Genomic DNA, 18,605 nt, shown 5'->3' with positions numbered 1-18,605 from the left:
TTGACATCACTGAAATTTGTATTATTTATTTTAGTTTTTCATGGAAAAATAACAAATAATTCAGGTGGTTAACGTGGATTTGATCCCAATAAATTGACATCACTTCGATTTTTCCCATTTATTTTAGTCTTTAAAGGGGAAAAAAAGCAATAATTTAGGAGGATGAGCTGGATTTGATTCCAACAGATTGACATCACTGAAATTTGTATCATGTATTTTAGTTTTTTGTTTCTCTTAAATTAAATAGAATTAAATTAAAATCAGATTTTTTTTTAAATTTTGAATTAAAATTTCGATTTTTTTTCAATTTTCAATTAAAAATTCAAATTTTTTTTTCAATTTTCAATTAAAATGTCAAAATTTTTCTTTTCAATTAAAAAATTAAAAATAACAGCAAATAAATGTTGTTTCCTGGCAGATGATCAGTGCAGAAGCTCCTGTCCTCTTTGCCAAAGCTGCTCAGATTTTCATCACTGAGCTCACCCTGCGAGCTTGGATCCACACTGAGGACAACAAACGCAGAACTCTCCAGGTAAAATCCCATTTTTAGGTCCCTAAAATCTCAAATAAATCATAAAAATCATCAGTGAAACTTCCAGCAGATCCCAAATCCCTTACGTTGTTAAATTCTTCCTAAATTCTTAAATCTTTCATTCTTAAATCGTAAAAAATTATAAATAAAAAGCATTGAGTTTTTAGTTCAGGTTCCTAAATTCTTCAGTAAATCATAAAAATCATCAATAAAACCTGCAGCAGATCCCAAATCCCTTAGGTTGTTAAATTCTTCCTAAATTCCTAAATCATGAATTCCTAAATTCTTAAATCTCTCATTCTTAAATCATAAAAATTATGGGTTGGGTTTTTATTTCAGGTCCCTAAATTCTTCAATAAATCCTAAAAATCATCAATGAATCCTCCAGCAGATCCCAAATCCTTTATGTTCTTAAATTTCAGGATCCTAAATTCTTAAATCGTAAAAATTATCAATAAAAATCATCAATAAAAATACCGTTGGGTTTTTATTTCAGACCCTAAATTCTTAAATAAATCATAAAAATCATCCATGAAACCTGCAGCTCTTCCCAAATCCTGTAAGTTCCTAAATTTCAGGTTCCTAAATTGTTAAATAAATCCTAAAAATCATCCATGGAACCTCCAGCAGATCCCAAATCCCTTATGTTGTTAAATTCTTCCTAAATTCTTAAATCTTTCATTCTTAAATCGTAAAAAATTATCAATAAAAAGCATTGAGTTTTTAGTTCAGGTTCCTAAATTCTTCAATAAATCCTAAAAATCATCCATGAAACCTCCAGCAGATCCCAAATCCCTTAGGTTGTTAAATTCTTCCTAAATTCCTAAATCATGAATTCCTAAATTCTTAAATCTCTCATTCTTAAATCATAAAAATTATGGGTTGGGTTTTTATTTCAGATCTCTAAATTCTTAAATAAATCTCAAAAATCACCAGTGAAACCTCCTCCCAAATCCCTTACGTTCTTATTTGCCGAGTTGTAATTTTTACATTTTTACAAAAAAAATTAATGTAAAAAAAAAATTAATTTTACAAAAAAAAATTAATTCAAAATGTAAATTTACATTTACATTTTTACCAAAAAAATTTCTATTTTTTTTATTTTTGCAGAGGAATGACATTGCCATGGCGATCACCAAGTTCGATCAGTTCGATTTCCTCATCGATATTGTGCCCAGGGATGAGCTGAAGCCTCCAAAAAGGCAGGTGAGGCACAAAAATCTGGAATTTTTGGGGATTTTCTCGATGGGGTTTCGACTTCTGATGAAGACAGAGGTGATGAAACGACGGGGAATGAGATTTAAATGTGAGATTTGAATTTGTTTTGTGGATTTACTGTGGTTTTCAGGTTGTTAAGTGCTTGAATTTCAGGGGTTTTCAGTCCTTAAATAAGTAATAATTATAAATAATAAACATTTATAATAAACATAAATAATAAACATAAATAATGAAAATAAATAGTGAAACTAAATAATAAACATTAATAATAAAAATAAATAATAAAAATAAATAATGAAACTAAATAATAAACATTAATAATAAACATTAATAATAAAAATAAATAATGAAACTAAATCATAAACATTAATAATAAACATTAATAATAAAAATAAATAATGAAACTAAATCATAAACATTAATAAACATAAATAATAAAAATAAATAATGAAACCAAATCATAAACATTAATAAACATTAATAATAAAAATAAATAATGAAACTAAATCATAAACATTAATAAACATTAATAATAAAAATAAATAATGAAACTAAATCATAAACATTAATAATAAACATTAGTAATAATCCTAAATAATAATCCTAAATAATAGATCCTAAATAAAAAATACAATCCTTTACAATAAATACAATTTTAAAAATTATTTCCGAAATAATTTACAAAACCATTTTAACTTTGTAAAAAAAATACTTTGCAATCATTTTCATGTTGTAAAAAAAAATTGAATCATTTTTTTACAAACTCACAAAATCACTTACAAAAACCACAATAAAACCATCAGCTTTTGATAGAAATAAACAGAATTTCCATAGAAATAACCAACAAACTCCACAACACTTTTGATCCCAACTTCTACCAGCATGAAAAACTTGAAAAAACCCAAATTTTTCTGCATTTTTCTGGATTTTTTTGGTTCCAAACCCCTTGGGGCAGTCAGTGCCTCTGTAAACATCCTTGACTGGAAGCTGGAAGGTGCTGCAAGGAGCTTTCAGTCGGATGTTTACAGCAGCAGGCTGCTGCTCTCAGCTGAGATCGCTGCAGAAATCCCTTCTTTCCTAACATTTTCGTAAAGTTTTCCTTTTTTCCTTCACATTTTCATTTTTTTCCTTTAAAATTTTCCTTTTTTCCTTACAATTCCCCTTCATTTCCCTTACAATTTTCCTTTTTTTCCTTTAAAATTTTCATTTTTTTCTTAAAATCTCCCTTCATTTCCCTTAAAATTTTCCCTTTTTTCCTTAAAATTTTCCTTTTTTTCCTTAAGATTTTCTTTTTTTCCTTAAAATTTCCCTTCATTTCCCTTAAAATTTTCGGTTTTTTCCTTAAAATTTCCCTTCATTTCCCTTAAAATTTTCTTTTTTTTCCTTAAGATTTTCTTTTTTTCCTTAAGATTTTCATTTTTTCCTTAAAATTTTCCTTTTTTCCTTAAAATTTTCCTTTTTTCCTTAAAATTTTCCTTTTTTCCTTAAAATTTTCCTTTTTCCCTTAAAATTTTCCTTTTTTCCTTAAAATTTCCCTTCATTTTCCTTTAAATTTTCTTTTTTTCTTAAAATTTTCCTTTTTTCCTTACAATTTCCCTTCATTTCCCTTAAAATTTTCATTTTTTTCCTTAAATTTTTTCCTTTTTTCCTTAAAATTTCCCTTCATTTCCCTTAAATTTCCCTTAATTTTCCTTAAAATTTTCCTTTTTTTCTTAAGATTTTCTTTTTTTTCCTTAAAATTTCCCTTCATTTTCCTTAAAATTTCCCTTCATTTTCCTTACAATTTTCCTTTTTTCCTTACAATTTCCCTTCATTTCCCTTAAAATTTTTGTTTTTTTCCTTAAAATTTCCCTTCATTTCACTTAAAATTCTCATTTTTTCCCTTAAAATTTTCCTTTTTTCCTTAAAATTTCTATTCATTTTCCTTAAAATTTTCCTTTTTTCCTTAACATTTCTCTTCATTTCCCTTTAAATTTTCCTTTTTTTCTTAAAATTTCCCTTCATTTCCCTTAAAATTTCCTTAAAATTTCCCTGCTGGAGAAAAAAAAAAAATCTGGATAATTCTGCTCCTCGCTTCTGGAATGGTTGCCCAGCAATTTTAAAAAATTTAAAAAAAATAAAAATAAAATATAATTTTAGGCTCCTTTCTGCTACTTCTGGAGGTTTGCAGCGTGGAAAAAAATCACAAGTTGTGGCTAAAACCAGGAATTTGGGAAGCTGTGGGAGATCTTGGTGGGAATTTTGCCTTTAAAGTGGATTTTTTTTTTGCCTTTTTTGCTCTAAATCCGTGGGAAATTCTGTCTGCTCCCAGTCTGGAGAGCAGCATTCCTGTTTTTGTTGGATTTTGGAGGTTGCTGCACCATTTATTTTTAATTTTTTATTTTTTTTTTTTTTTTATTATTTATTTTTATTATTTATTTTTATTTATTTTTTTATTTTATTTATTTTTATTTTTATTTATTTTTATTTATTTTTAGGTTTTTATTTTTTTTATTTATTTTTATTTATTTTTAGGTTTTTATTTATTTATTTATTATTTATTATTTATTATTTATTATTTATTTTATTATTTATTTATATTATTTATTTTTATTTATTTTTAGTTTTTATTTATGATTTTTTTTTATTATTTATTTATTATTTTTATTTATATTATTTATTTTTATTTATTTTTAGGTTTTTATGATTTATTTTTTATTATTTATTATTTTATTATTTATTTATATTATTTATTTTTATTTTTAGGTTTTTATTTATGATTTATTTTTTATTGTTTATTTATTATTTTATTATTTATATTTATTTTTATTTATTTTTAGGTTTTTATTTATGATTTTTTTTATTATTTATTTATTATTTTATTATTTCTTTATATTTATTTTTATTTTTAGGTTTTTATTTATGATTTATTTTTTATTGTTTATTATTTTATTATTTATATTATTTATTTTATTTATTTTTAGGTTTTTATTTATTATTTATTTTTTATTATTTATTTGTTATTTTATTATTTATTATTTATTTTTATTTATTTTTAAGTTTTTATTTATTATTTTTTATTATTTATTATTTTATTATTTATTTATATTATTTTTTTTATTTTAGGTTTTATTTATTATTTATTTTTTATTATTTATTTATTATTTTATTATTTATTTATATTTATTTTATTTTTAGTTTTTATTTATGATTTATTTTTTATTATTTATTTATTATTTTATTATTGTTTCTTTATTATTTATTTTATTTATTTTTAGTTTTTATTTATTTTTTTATTATTTATTTATTATTTTATTATTTTATTATTTATTTATACTATTCATTTTTATTTATTTTTACTTATTTTTAATTTTTTCTATTTTTCTAATCGACATCTTTGCAAATTTTTCATATTTGCTGCCCAATTTATTCCAGGAATTTTCCTCGTGGTGCTCCTGGAATTTCCAAAAGGGGGGAAAATAGGGAATCCAAACCTCATCTTTTAGGATTGGAATCCTCATCCTGATCCCATTCTGATCTCCAGAAAATCAGGAAAATAACCTTTTCATACCCCAAAATATTCAGGAAAATCCATCCTGCTGCTCCTGGGCTTAAAATCAGCATCAGGAACTCCAAATAAAATATAAATATCAACATAAAATCCTCAAGATTTATCCAAAATTCATTATTTTTCTATTAATTAAAAAGCCAAACAGCCTCTTATAAATGGGGGAAAACAAACTGGAGTTCCTTTTCCAGCTGGAATGATTGAAATTTCCATTCTGGCACTGAAAATCTATATTTTTTTATATATATTTTTTTTTCTCCTCATTCCTCTACTTCCCTATTTTTAGAAATTCACCATTTTTGGGAAGGGAAACCATTCCCTGTTGTCTTCTCCTTGCTTTGGATTCACCTCAGGACTGATTCTGATCCCAGAAATTCCGAGTTGTGGAATCTCAGGAATTCCTGGAGCACTTTGGGAAGCGTCTGGGGTGAAATCTCCATCCCATCCCAGGGAATTTTGGGGTGGAAATAAGGCTGGGAAGGTGTTTTTTACCCCAAAATGATCACTGCTGGATCACCAGGAATGGTTTTTTTCCAGCAGGAAAAATAGGTGAATAGAATTATTTCCCCCCTAGGAATGCAGGTTAAGGATTTATAGGGAAAATGGTGTGGAAAAGTAGAATTTTTTAAATTTTTTAAATTTTTTTTTAAATTAAAAGGGGCCCCAGGGGTTTGGTGGTTCACTGCAGACCTGCCCTGGGTGAAAATAAATTGGAATTTATTATTTGTGGTTATTTAGTATTTCCATTTTTTCATTATTTTAATTTTTATTCTTTAATTTTATTATTTTAATTTTTTATTATTTAATTTTTCATTATTTTAATTTTTATTATTTTAATTTTTATTATTTCATTTAAAATTATTTTAATTTATTATTTTAATTTTTTTATTATTTGATTTTTTATTATTTTAATTTTTTACTATTTAAATTTTTTATTGTTTTAATTTTTTTATTAATGGTTATTCCCATTCCTCTCCTATTAATATGGGGAATAAGAATAACCAGGGAGCTGCAGGAAGTGTTCTGTTTGGTGGGATTGTGATCAAAATTGGGTTTTTTTTTTCCACAGCCAGCTGGGATCAGTTTAATCTTCAAGATGTGATTTTTCTGCTGGGAAATCTCCCAGGAGTTGCTCCTAAATTTTTCCCCTTCCCAAAAAAAAAAAAACACCTTCTGAGCAAACAAACCCCAAAAAATTCCCACCCAGCCATCACCCACTGCTCTGATCTAATCTAAATTTGTGAATTTTCCTTTCCCTGCCCAGCTGCATCAAACCGAAACGAGAATCCATGAGCAAACCTCAAAAAAATAAATTAAAAAAAAACCCAAAAAAACCCCCAGCAGGGATTCCAGGATTGCTGCAAGCTGCTGGAATTGGGAACATCCCATGCTGTAGCACGTGTAAACATCCTACACTCTCAGCTGTGAGCTCGAGGTGGCTGGGAGAGGATTGTTTACGCCTTCTGCCATGGAGTGAACGCCTGGGAATTCGGGAATTCTCACCCCTGGAATATCCACCTCCCGAAAATCTCCAAAAATCCTGGAATGTCGCTGAGCGGGAAGGGATTTTTTTTCTCTGCTGAGATGAGAAAGCAGGGAGCTTCCAGCGAGTGAAAAAAATTAAATAGAACTTGGAGAAAAACCTCCCTGGGAGAGGTTTTAGTGCCCCAAGCTGGGAAGCATTTGGATTTTGGGTTTTCAGGCAACCACTTGGATTTTGGGTTTTCAGGGAACCACTTGGATTTTGGGTTTTCGGGGAACCACTTGGATTTTGGGTTTTTGGGGAACCACTTGGATTTTGGGTTTTTGGGGAACCACTTGGATTTTGGGTTTTTGGGGAACCACTTGGATTTTGGGTTTTCGGGGAACCACTTGGATTTTGGGTTTTCAGGGAACCACTTGGATTTTGGGTTTTCAGGCAACCACTTGGATTTTCAGGGAACCACTTGGATTTTGGGGATTTCGGGGAACCACTTGGATTTGGAGTTTTCAGGGAACCACTTGGGTTTTGGGTTTTCGGGGAACCTCTTGGATTTTGGGGTTTTTTCTGCTTCTTCCAGCTGCTGAGATATCAGGGTTGGGAATGGCTGTCAGCCTGGAGAAGCTGGGTTGGGATAAATAACTCCAGGCATCAAATCCTGGTTTTTATTGCCAGGGGTTTGACCTCAGAGCTCGGTGCAGGGTTGGGAATTCAGGGGTTGGGGTGACAGATGAGGTTCTGTCAGTTTTCCTGGTTTTTTTACAATTCCTCCCGTGATGGAATTCACTGATGAGGAAGTTGCCTGGCTATCAACTCGGGTATTTTATTTAATTTTATTAATTTCCTCCTCCTCATGGCAACTCTGTATTACCCATGTTGTATGGGATGATAATGTTCCCATATTACCCATGTTTTATGGGATGACAATGTTCCCAGATTATTCATGTTTTATGGGATGATAACGTTCCCAGATTATTCATGTTTTATGGGATGATAACGTTCCCATATTATACTATGTTTTAGGGGATGATAACGTTCCCATATTACCCATGTTTTATGGGATGATAATGTTCCCATATTACCCATGTTTTATGGGATGATAATGTTCCCAGATTATTCATGTTTTAGGGGATGATAACGTTCCCATATTACCCATGTTTTAGGGGATGATAATGTTCCCAGATTATTCATGTTTTGGGGGATGATAACGTTCCCATATTACCCATGTTTTGGGGGATGATAACGTTCCCATATTATCCATGTTTTATGGGATGATAATGTTCCCGTATTACCCACATTTCATAGGATGATAACATTCCTGTATTATTCATATTTTATGGGATGATAACGTTCCCATATTACCCACGTTTTAGGGGATGATAACGTTCCCATATTACCCACTTTTTATGGGATAACATTCCCATATTACCCACATTTTATGGATAATATGGCAACACTGATGGATAATTGGGAACACTTCTGATTTCCACCGAAAACAATATGCAAAAACGAGGATTTATCAGCTCAAACTACCTCAGTTAAACTATTCTGTGGGAGATACCCGAACTCCTTTCCCCCAGGACGTTTCTGGGGGGATATCCTGGCTTTGGGGTGGGCGGTTGCCGCGTTCCCATCCCAATTGCCGGCGTTTCCCCGCAGGAGGAGGTGCGCCAGGCCGTCACCCCGGCCGAGCCCGTGCAGTATTACTTCACGCTGGCTCAGCAGCCGGCGGCGGTGCAGGTGCAGGGCCAGCAGCAGGGCCAGCAGACCACCACGGCCACCACCACCATCCAGCCCGGCCAGATCATCATCGCCCAGCCCCAGCAGGGCCAGGTGAGCGCGGGGAGATCCCTCCTGAGGGGGGATTGCTCTGGGGAATGGGGATGGGGTGGGATGGGATGGGATGGGATGGGTTTAGTAGGCTTGGGTTTAGGGTTGGGTTGGGTTGAGTTGGGTTTGGGGTTGGGATGAGTTGGGTTTGGGGTTGGGATGGGTTGGGTTGAGTTGGATTGGGTTGAGTTGGGTTAATTTGGGTTATGTTTGGTTTAGTTGGGTTAAGTTGGGCTGAGTTAAGTTTGGTTTAGTTGGGTTTGGGGTTGGGTTAAGTTTGGCTTAGTTGGGTTCAGTTGGGTTAAGTTGGGTTGGGTTTGGGGTTGGGTTCAGCTGAGTTCAGTTGGGATGAGTTAAGTTGGGTTCAGTTGGGTTAAGTTGGGCTGAGTTAAGTTTGGTTCAGTTTGGTTCAGTTGGGTTTAGTTGGGTTAAGTTGGATTGAGTTAAATTTGGTTCAGTTGGGTTAAGTTTGGTTTAGTTGGGTTGGGTTTGGGGTTGTGTTCAGTTGAGTTCAGTTGGTTTCAGTTGGATTCAGTTGGGTTGGGTTTAGGGTTTGGATGGGTTGGGTTGAGTTGGGTTTGGGGTTCAGTTGGGATGAGTTAAGTTGAGTTCAATTGTATTGGGATGGGATGGGTTTGGTTCAGTTGGGTTTAGTCGGCTTCAGTTGGGATGAATTAAGTTGGCTTCAGTTGAATTGGGATGGGATGGGATGGTTTGGGTTGGATTGAGTTGGGTTTAAGGTTTGGATGGTTGGGTTCAGTTGGGTTTGGAGTTGGGTTCAGTTGGGTTGGGTTAAGCTGAGTTCAGTTGGGTTGAGTTCAGTTAGTTGGTTCTGTTGGGTTCAGTTGGGTTGGAAGGAGTTTAAATCTCATCCCATTCCATTCTCAAGGATCTTCCACCATCCCAAATTGCTCCAATCCCTGTACTACCTCATCTCAGACACTTCTGTGGGGCAACCTCAGCTTTTCTGTGCCAAATGAGATTCCTGGTGCTGTTCTGGGTCAGATCAGGATCCCATCAGATCCCCCAGAATCCCACCAAATCCCTCAAAATCCCATCAGATCCCTCAAAATGCCATCAGGATCCCACCAGATCCCTCAGTAATCCCACCAGATCCCCCAGAATCCCACCAAATCCCCCAAACAGACACTCTGAGGGCTCAGCAGAGAATCCTGGATCACCCAAACAGAACACTTGGAAACTCTTTCAGAAACCTGGAAGTGTCTCTGGAATGCTGGGAGCATTTTCCTCCTGGTTCCTGCTGGTTTTCCACATGTTCTGGTGCTCTGTACACTCTTTTTTCCAGACCTAGTTTGCCTGTGGAAAAGCAAATTTTATTTTTCAGCAAACTGGAAGTGAATCCATTATCAATTAAGTGATAATTGTTTATTTTTCCATGTCTTCCCCTGAGCTCTGAGCCCCTGAGTGGTGATTTAATCCTAATTTAATTATTTGGTGTAAGAAATTCTTTGTTCCTGGTGCTCTGTCTTTTTTCCAGACCCACAGTTTACCTGTGGAAAAGCAAATTTTATTTTTTAACAAACAGCAAGTGAATCCATCAATGAAGTGATAATCATTTATTTATCCATGTCCTCCCCAGGGCTCTGAGCCCCTGAATGGTGATTTAATCCTAATTTAATTATTGGATATAGCAAATTCTCTGTTCCTGGTGCTCTGTACACTCATTTTTCCAGACCCACAGTTTACTTGTAGAAAAGCAAATAATTTTATTTTTTAACAAACTGGGAGTGAATCCATTATCAATGAAGTGATAATCTTTATTTATCCATATCCTCCCCAGGGCTCTGAGCCCCTGAGTGGCGATTTAATCCTAATTTAATTATTGGATATAGAAAATTCTCTCTCTTCCCCCAACTCCAGCAACAAGCAGTGAGTGTAGGAAATTCTCTCCCCCATCCCTGATATCCCACAGCTTTTCCATCCCTAAATCCTCATCCCTGGATCATTTTATTTTATATTTTATTTTATATTTTATTTTATATTTTATTTTATATTTTATTTTATTTTATTTTACTTTATTTTTTATTTTATTTTATTATTTTAATTTAATTTTATTTTAATTTAATTTTATTATTTTCCAGACCACCCCAGTGACCATGCAGGTGGGAGAAGGCCAGCAGGTCCAGATTGTCCAAGCTCAACCCCAAGGGCAAAGCCAGCAGGCTCAGAGCAGCACAGGGCAAACCATGCAAGTGATGCAGCAAATCATCACCAACACGGGGGAAATCCAGCAAATCCCGGTAAGATTCTGCCAGGAAAAAACCTGGAAAAATCCCTCTGAGCATGAGGCTGTTCCTGGTTGCTTTTAGGAAGTTTGGATTGAATGGTGTGGTTTCCTGCACTTAGGAAAATCGAGCAGGTTTGACCCCAAAAAGGGGAAATAAATCTCCACTGAAAGGGTGAAGATTTATTTCCTGACCCCAAACAGCTCACCTTGAGTGAAAGAGTTGGGATTAGGAAGGAATAAATGAAATTTTTCCTGGCTGGAGCATCAGTTCTTCACCACAGCCTGGTTTGAAGGGAAAAAAAAAAAAAAATTCACTTCTTTTGCCTTTACTTGGTCTGAAGTCACGACCTGGCAGGCTGAGTGGGAAAAGTGCCATCTGGGAGTTATTTATATCAAATAAACTTTGATGGTAGGGGAAATATTTCTCCAAAATATTTGGAGCTTGGCAGAGCCAGGAGACACCTCCTGGCTTTCAGATCAGCCTTAAAAACAGGATTTTGGGTACTCAGCATGACCAAAACCTCCTGAAATTTGTCCCACTGGGGTCCAAAAAAATCACATTTTCCCCTCTTTCCATAACTTATAATCACAACAAAACTGAGGCTTTTTGATTCCCAGCTGGAAAATCTCACACCTGTTAGAGAAAACAAATCAAAAATCATCAATCACAGCCCAAAGGTCACCCAGTGCCAGACATTCCACTTGGATTTCTGGAATTGTTCCCAAACTGGGAATTCACATCTTCTGCCTTTCCAGACTTGCTGAGCTTCCCTCTGCTGCTGCTGTGCCAGAGCATCTTGGAAAGCCTTTGCATTGGGGGAATTGCCAGATTTTTCCAGCTTTTTTTATCTCTTGAGCCTTCAGCTGATTCTTGCTGCCTTGAGGGTGTTGATCACAGAGGAAGAAATTGCCAAATTGGCTGTTTTTACTACAAAAAATCTCTTTTTCTTCCATTTTTTCTTCTCCGCGTTTTCTTTTTCATTTCTCTTTTTTTGCTTCTTTTCCATTTCTCTTTTGCTTCTTTTCCATTTCTCTTTTTCTTCTTCTCCATTTCTTTTTTTCCTCTTCTTCTCCTTGTGGAAATCTCTCCAAGAGACTTTTTCCTCGAAGATTTATGGAAGATCTCCAGTGGATCCTCAGCAAAGAAAAAGAATTAACTCAGACTTTTCCCCAGGGAATTCTGGACATCTTTTAGGAGAAAAATTCCTTCAAAAGCAGCTGTGCAGGGCAGAAAATGCAGGAGGATCCTTTGGGAAGTGTTTTCAGACACACTCAGAGGGGATTTAGGGTCTGGTTTGGCCAAAAATTCGCTTTTTTGCCTTCTTTCCTGGCATTGTGGAAGAGCAGGGAGCTCTGCCTGCTCCTCGGGAGTAATTTTTTGGGAAAAATTCGGATTTCTGACAGCTCCAGGAGTGCAAACCAGCGAGGTAGGAGCTGTAGGATGGATGGAAAAAATCCCAATTCCCAGCTCCCCACCCTGCAGAAATCCTCTTTGGCTGCAACCAGGAGGATTCTTCAGCTGAAGAACCACAGTTGGTGCTGAAGGAGCTTCCAGCAAGTGAAAAAAATTAAATAAAACTTGGAGAAAAACCTCCTTGGGAGAGGATTTTAGTGCCCAAGCTGGGAACCACTTGGATTTTGCTGCACAAAAATCCCAATCCTTGGTCTGTTCTGCTCTTCCTGCTTTGATTTTCTAATTTTTCCCTAATTTCTTTCCTCTCTTGGCAAATTCAGTGCCATCTTCTGGCAGTTTCTCTGGGATCTTTGAGGGCTCAGCAGGAAATCTTGGATCACCCAAATAAGAGTTGGAAAATCTCTCAGGAAATTGGAATTACCTCTGGAGTGTTTTAGCATCTTATTCCTGATTTTTGCTGATTTTCCACATATTCCTTCTTGTTGCTCTTTATTCCATTCCCACCGTTTGCCTGCGAAAAATCAAATTTATTTTCAACAAACTGGAGGTGAATCCATCAATTAAGTCATAATCACTTATTTATCCATAAGAATTTTGTGTTAAATTTAATCTTCCTCCCTGATTTCTTTGGAATTTCCTCTCCTTGCTGGAAGAGTTTTTTTTTTCCCAAATCTCTCTCACCCATCCATTTCATGTCTTGAAAATCTAATCCCCCAGCGTGGAAAACCTGCAGATCTCAGTGCAGAAACCAATTCTTTATTAAAATATTGTCGCTCAGGAGGGAATTTAGTTGCTTCTAAAATAATTTTGGAGCTTTCAGACACAGTTGTGGAAATGCCAAAATCGCATTCCAGGCAGTTGAGCTTTTATCAGCAGTTTTTTAATGTTCTGTGTGTTCTTTCCCCCTTCTTAAAAAGAAAAAAAAAATTATTTTTTTGGGATAAAATTAACCTTAAAACTGTGAATCTCAACGTTGTGAAGTTAAATAACAGCAGGAAAATCCAGCAGTGGTATTTTTGACCCTTTTATTGCTTTTTTTGACTCTTTTATTGTGTATGAATAGAATTATTTGTATTTTCTTCATGTCCCAACCTCCCAAAATCAGGGTTTTTAGGGAATAAATTTGGGAATTAAATTGAATCTCATCTCTGAAGCACTGACACCAAAAAAAGCTCTGCCAGGTGGGGGTTGATATGTTGGCAGAGAGGTGAAAAACTTGAAATACATCTCAGAAACTTCCAAATATATCTTTGGGGTTTGCCATCTCTGCTGGCTTTGTTTAGGGGGAAAATTCCTGCACATTCCTTAATTTTTTTTGGCAGGATCTGGTAGGGGTTGAGGATGTGATGTGGTTTGATAACAGTTGTTTGAGAAATGCTGCATGGAAGGAGCAAAAAAACTGAAATTTCGTGACCCAGAGGTGAACTGAGAATTCCCAAATCCCTGATAATTAATGAGAAACTGAGCTATTAATGTGCTTTAGCTACTAACCCACCCTGGAAAAAAAAAAAAAAAAGGAGGAATGAGGAGCTCTGTGCCCTGAGATTTGCCAGGGATGGATCTAAACATCCAACAGGATAATTCCAACCCAAAACTAGGGATGGATCTGAGAATCTAACATGATAATTATAACCCAAAATTAGGGATGAATCTAAACATCCAACCCGAAACCAGGGATGGATCTAGAAATCCAACATAATAATTCCAACCCAAAATTAGGGATGGATCTAAGAATCCAACAGGGTAATTCCAACCCAAAACCAGGGATGAACGTAAACATCCATCACCATAATTCCAACCCAAAACCAGGGATGGATCTAAACATCCAACAGGATAATTCCAACCCAAAACCAGGGATGGATCTAAACATCCAACAGGATAATTCCAACCCAAAACCAGGGATGAATCTAAACATCCAACAGGATAATTCCAACCCAAAACCAGGGATGAATCTAAACATCCAACACAATAATTCCAACCCAAAACTAGGGATAAAACTAAGAATCCAACACGATAATTCCAACCCAAAACCAGGAATGGATCTGAGAATCCAACAGGATAATTCCAACCCCAAGCCAGGGATGAATCTAAAAATCCAACAGGATAATTCCAACCCAAAACCAGGGATGGATCTAAACATCCAACAGGATAATTCCAACCCAAAACCAGGGATGGATCTAAACATCCATCACCATAATTCCAACCCAAAACCAGGGATGAATCTAAATTTCCAACAGGATAATTCCAACCCAAAACCAGGGATGAATCTAAACATCCATCACCATAATTCCAACCCAAAACCAGGGATGAATCTAAATTTCCAACAGGATAATTCCAACCCAAAACCAGGGATGAATCTAAGAATCCAACAGGATAATCCCAACCCAAAACTAGGGATGAATCTAAACATCCAACACCATAATTCCAACCCATAACCCCCCAGAACTCCGGGAAAACACCCCGATTTCGGCAAAAACCGAGCAGGGAACTTTGCTTTGTGTCCAGGTTACAGAGTGATCTGTTTCATTTTCTTTCCCTGCCCCCCCTCCACTTGTCTCCAGGTCCAGTTGAATGCTGGCCAGCTGCAGTATATCCGCTTAGCCCAACCCGTGTCAGGCACCCAGGTAGTCCAGGGGCAGATCCAGACGCTTGCAACCAATGCACAGCAGGTAATGCACTCCACTGCAGGGCTGCTTGACTGCTCCCAGCCTTCTTCCCCTTAGCTCCTCAAGCTGGTGAATTCCAAAAGGATTTCCACCACCTCTTTGGGATAGGAGTCCTGGCTTTTTTTTTTCTTTTCTTTTCTTAAAAATTTTTTAAAAAAAAAAAAAGGGAAGGGATGTAGCGGAAACCTCCTTTAGGTGTCCGTGAGAGGTGCATGCCAAAAAATCCCCTCTGTGTGTGTGTGTGTGTGTGTGTGTGTGTGTGCTCTGGGTGAAGCTCACGCTGCTGCTGAGCTGCTTGCAGGTAACTTTTTTGGCCTCATCAACCTTTTCTCTCTCTCTCTCTCTCTCCTCCTTCTCCTTCCCACCTGGGCGAGGGAGGAGCCGAGCAGGAAAGGCAGAACGTCGGGAAGCTCGAGGCTGAGGGATCCTTCTCGACCTTCCCTGGAGGGGGAGGAGGAGAGGACGTGGTTTTGGGGTCTGGAAGGACCTGCTTTGGGGTCTGGAAGGACCTGGTTTGGGGTCTGGAAGGAGCTGGCAGGAGGTGTTTGGTCTGGAAGGTGCGGAGGGACAGCTCAGTGTCCTGTTCCTGTCGCGGTTGGGGTGCTGGAAGGTTCTCCTGGGGCTGAAAAGCTCTCCTGGGGCTGAAAAGCTCTCCTGAGACTGAAAAGTTCTCCTGAGACTGTAAAAAACCCCCAGGATGGTGTTGTTGGGGCTGTGACCCTCCTGGGAAGGGCAGTGAGTGACCATTTGCTCTTATCTCTGTAGATAACGCAGACAGAAGTGCAGCAGGGCCAGCAGCAGTTCAGCCAGTTCACGGACGGACAGGTAAGGACTTGGGGACAATTTGGGGACAATCAGTGCAGATTGAAGGCAGAGGGATTGCCCTGAATCTGCATTTTGCTGGAGGTGTTGGCAGGGAGCTGCCTTGGAAACTTGCAAATATATCTGTGGGGTTTGCCTTCTCTGCTGGCTTTGTTTATGGGGAAATTCCTGAATATTCCGTAATTTTTGGCAGGATATGGTAGCTGATAAAAGCACTGCTGGCCTGCAGCAGGATAAGGGAAAGTTGTGCCAGAATTAATTCAGGTGGATTCTTAGTGTTCTGCTGCCTTTGCTCCAAATTAATCAAATTTATTAATCGAATTAATTAATTAATTCGATTAATTAATCGAATTAATCTCAGCCCTGACACTTGGGGTGAGATCCAGTTTAGTCCTAATTCAGGAATAAAGATTTTATTCTGGCTCTTCCATAAATGTAATAAATCATTAATTAACTCCAAATTAATCCAGTCCCTGGCACTTGGGGTGAGATCCAGCTTAGTCCTAATTCAGGAACAAAGCTTTTATTCTGGCTGTTCCATGAATACCATAAATGATGGAATGGTTTGGGTTGGAAGGGACTTTAAAGACACCTCCCACTATCCCAGGGTGACACTGGGACACTTCCAGGGATCCATTCTGTTCCCTTCCTCAGAGCAGAAGTGACCCCTGATGTGAGCCTGGAATTCCCAGACACAATTTGCTGTGACTAAGCAGCAGATTCAGTGTGGGTTTTGGGGTTTTTGGGGACCTCAGAGTGACCAAACCTGGCAGATTCTGGGCGTGCTGCCCACTGACCAACATCCCTTTGTCACCTTGTGCCCACAGCAGCTCTACCAGATCCAGCAGGTGACAATGCCAGCCGGCCAGGACATCACCCAGCCCATGTTCATCCAGTCCACCAACCAGAGCTCGGACGGCCAGGCCACCCAGGTGACAGGGGACTGACAGCAGGGGACACCCTGAGGAACCCTCAGTGCCACCCTGAGCTCTGCCAGCCCCACCTGGGCTGAGGAACACACCTGAGATGAAGCCTCCAGCAGGCTCTGCCACCTCCACCTGGCCCAGGTGGGAACACCCAGCAGACTCTGCCAAGAATGCAATATTTTTTATTCTTTTCCAAACTCTGTATTCAGCTGCTTTGTCCAAAACCGATCCGAAGGGATTTGGAGCATCTCGTTGAACAAACGTGGGAAATTTTTATTATTTTTAGGAGAATCCTGAGGGTACTGCTCCTGTCAGAGCTCTACTCCTGCTGTTCTGTTTGTATTTTATTTTTTTTTTCCCTCTGAATAGAGCTAGATTTGGTCCTCCCATCTCAGTGGGTTTTTGGGATTTATTTTTTTTTTGGGGGGTGGAAGTGTGTGTGGTTTAGATTTTTTTCCCTCCTTCCTCCTTTTTTTTGGAGCATTTGCTGTATGCAGGGAATAGGAGGAGTAGGAGGAATTGAAGTGAAGCAAAACAAAACAAAACAAAAAAAAGAAAACATTCCTCGTATTATGATTGTATTTTCTAAGAGCAAAAAAAACCCCAAAATCCTCAAATTTGGCCATTTGATTCCAGAAAAACTGCTGGAATCTGGACAAACCCCCAGCCCTGCTGTGTTGTCCTGGCTTTGGTCCGTGCATGTAAGATAAGCTTCAGAAAATGAAATAAATTTGCTTTTGTCAGATCCTCAGTGTGATTTCTGTGCCACCCAGGGATTCCTGAATCCCGGGAATTTTACACCTGGAGGAGGAAAGGAACCCCACAGGGTGTGTGGGTAAGGGCTTGGCCTAGAGCTCAGGTGATGGCACAGGTGCCACCCTTGTCCTGGCACAGGTGCCACCCCTGTCCCAGTGCAGATGTCCCACTCATCCTGGCACAGTTGTCCCCCTTTACCTGGCATGGGTGTCCCCCTTTACCTGTCACAAATGTCCCTCTCACCCTGTTGCAAATGCCACCTTTACCTGTCACAGGTGTCCCCTTTACTTGGCACAGATTTCCCCCTTTCCCTGTCACAAATGTCCCCCTTACCCTGTCACAGTTGCCCCCTTTACCTGTCACAGGTGCCCCCTTTACTTGTCACAGGTGTCCCCTTTACTTGGCACAGGTGTCCCCTTTACTTGGCACAGGTGTCCCCTTGTCCCAGCACAGTTGTCCCCCTCATCCTGTCACAGTTGCCCCCTTTACCTGTCACAGGTGTCCCCTTTACTTGTCACAGGTGTCCCCTTTATTTGGCACACATGCCACCCTTGTCCCAGCACAGGTGCCACCCTCATCCTGGCACAGTTGCCCCCTTTACTTGTCACAAGTGTCCCCTTTACTTGTCACAAGTGTCCCCTTTACTTGGCACACATACCACCCCTGTCCCAGCACAGTTGTCCCCCTCAAATGTCCCCCTTGTCCTGTCACAGATGTCCCTCTTTCCATGTCGCAAGTGCCACCTTTACCTGGCACCGGTGTCCCCCTTATCCTGGCACAGATGTCCCCCTTACCCTGTCACAGTTGCCCCCTTTAATTGTCACAGGTGTCCCCTTTACTTGGCACAGGTGCCACCCCTGTCTCAGCACAGTTGTCCCCCTCATCCTGGCACAGTTGCCCCCTTTACATGGCACAGTTGTCCCCCTTGTTCTGTCACAAATGTCCCCCTTACCCTGTCACAAATGTCTCTCTTACTGTGTCGCAAGTGCCACCTTTACCTGGCACAGTTGTCCCCCTCATCCTTGCACAGATGTCCCTCTTGTAGTGTCACAAATGTCCCCTTTTACCTGCCACAAATGTCCCCCTTACCCTGTCACAAGTGCCACCTTTACCTGTCACTGGTGTCCCCTTGCCAGGACCAGTGGGGATCAGTCGCTGCTGGGGAA

General features: G+C 37.9%; 1 protein-coding gene across 1 annotated transcript; it reads left to right on the top strand.

Moving 5' to 3' along the window:
* Positions 1-418: 418 nt before the first annotated feature.
* LOC146422053 (nuclear transcription factor Y subunit gamma-like) lies at positions 419-17,428 on the top strand (the record flags this gene model as incomplete). Its single annotated transcript, XM_085046766.1, has 7 exons — positions 419-532; positions 1,643-1,738; positions 8,437-8,610; positions 10,710-10,868; positions 14,831-14,938; positions 15,701-15,760; positions 16,585-17,428. Coding segments are annotated over 7 exons (831 nt in total), but the record flags the coding sequence as incomplete, so codon positions are not given.
* Between the last annotated feature and the right edge of the window lie 1,177 nt (positions 17,429-18,605).

Source organism: Lichenostomus cassidix, unplaced genomic scaffold (assembly GCF_008360975.1).
Source record: "Lichenostomus cassidix isolate B80296 unplaced genomic scaffold, HeHo_3.0 HiC_scaffold_556, whole genome shotgun sequence".
NCBI lineage: Eukaryota > Metazoa > Chordata > Aves > Passeriformes > Meliphagidae > Lichenostomus > Lichenostomus cassidix.
Note: the sequence above shows the minus strand (reverse complement) of the source record. Positions and strands in the feature narration are given on the sequence as shown.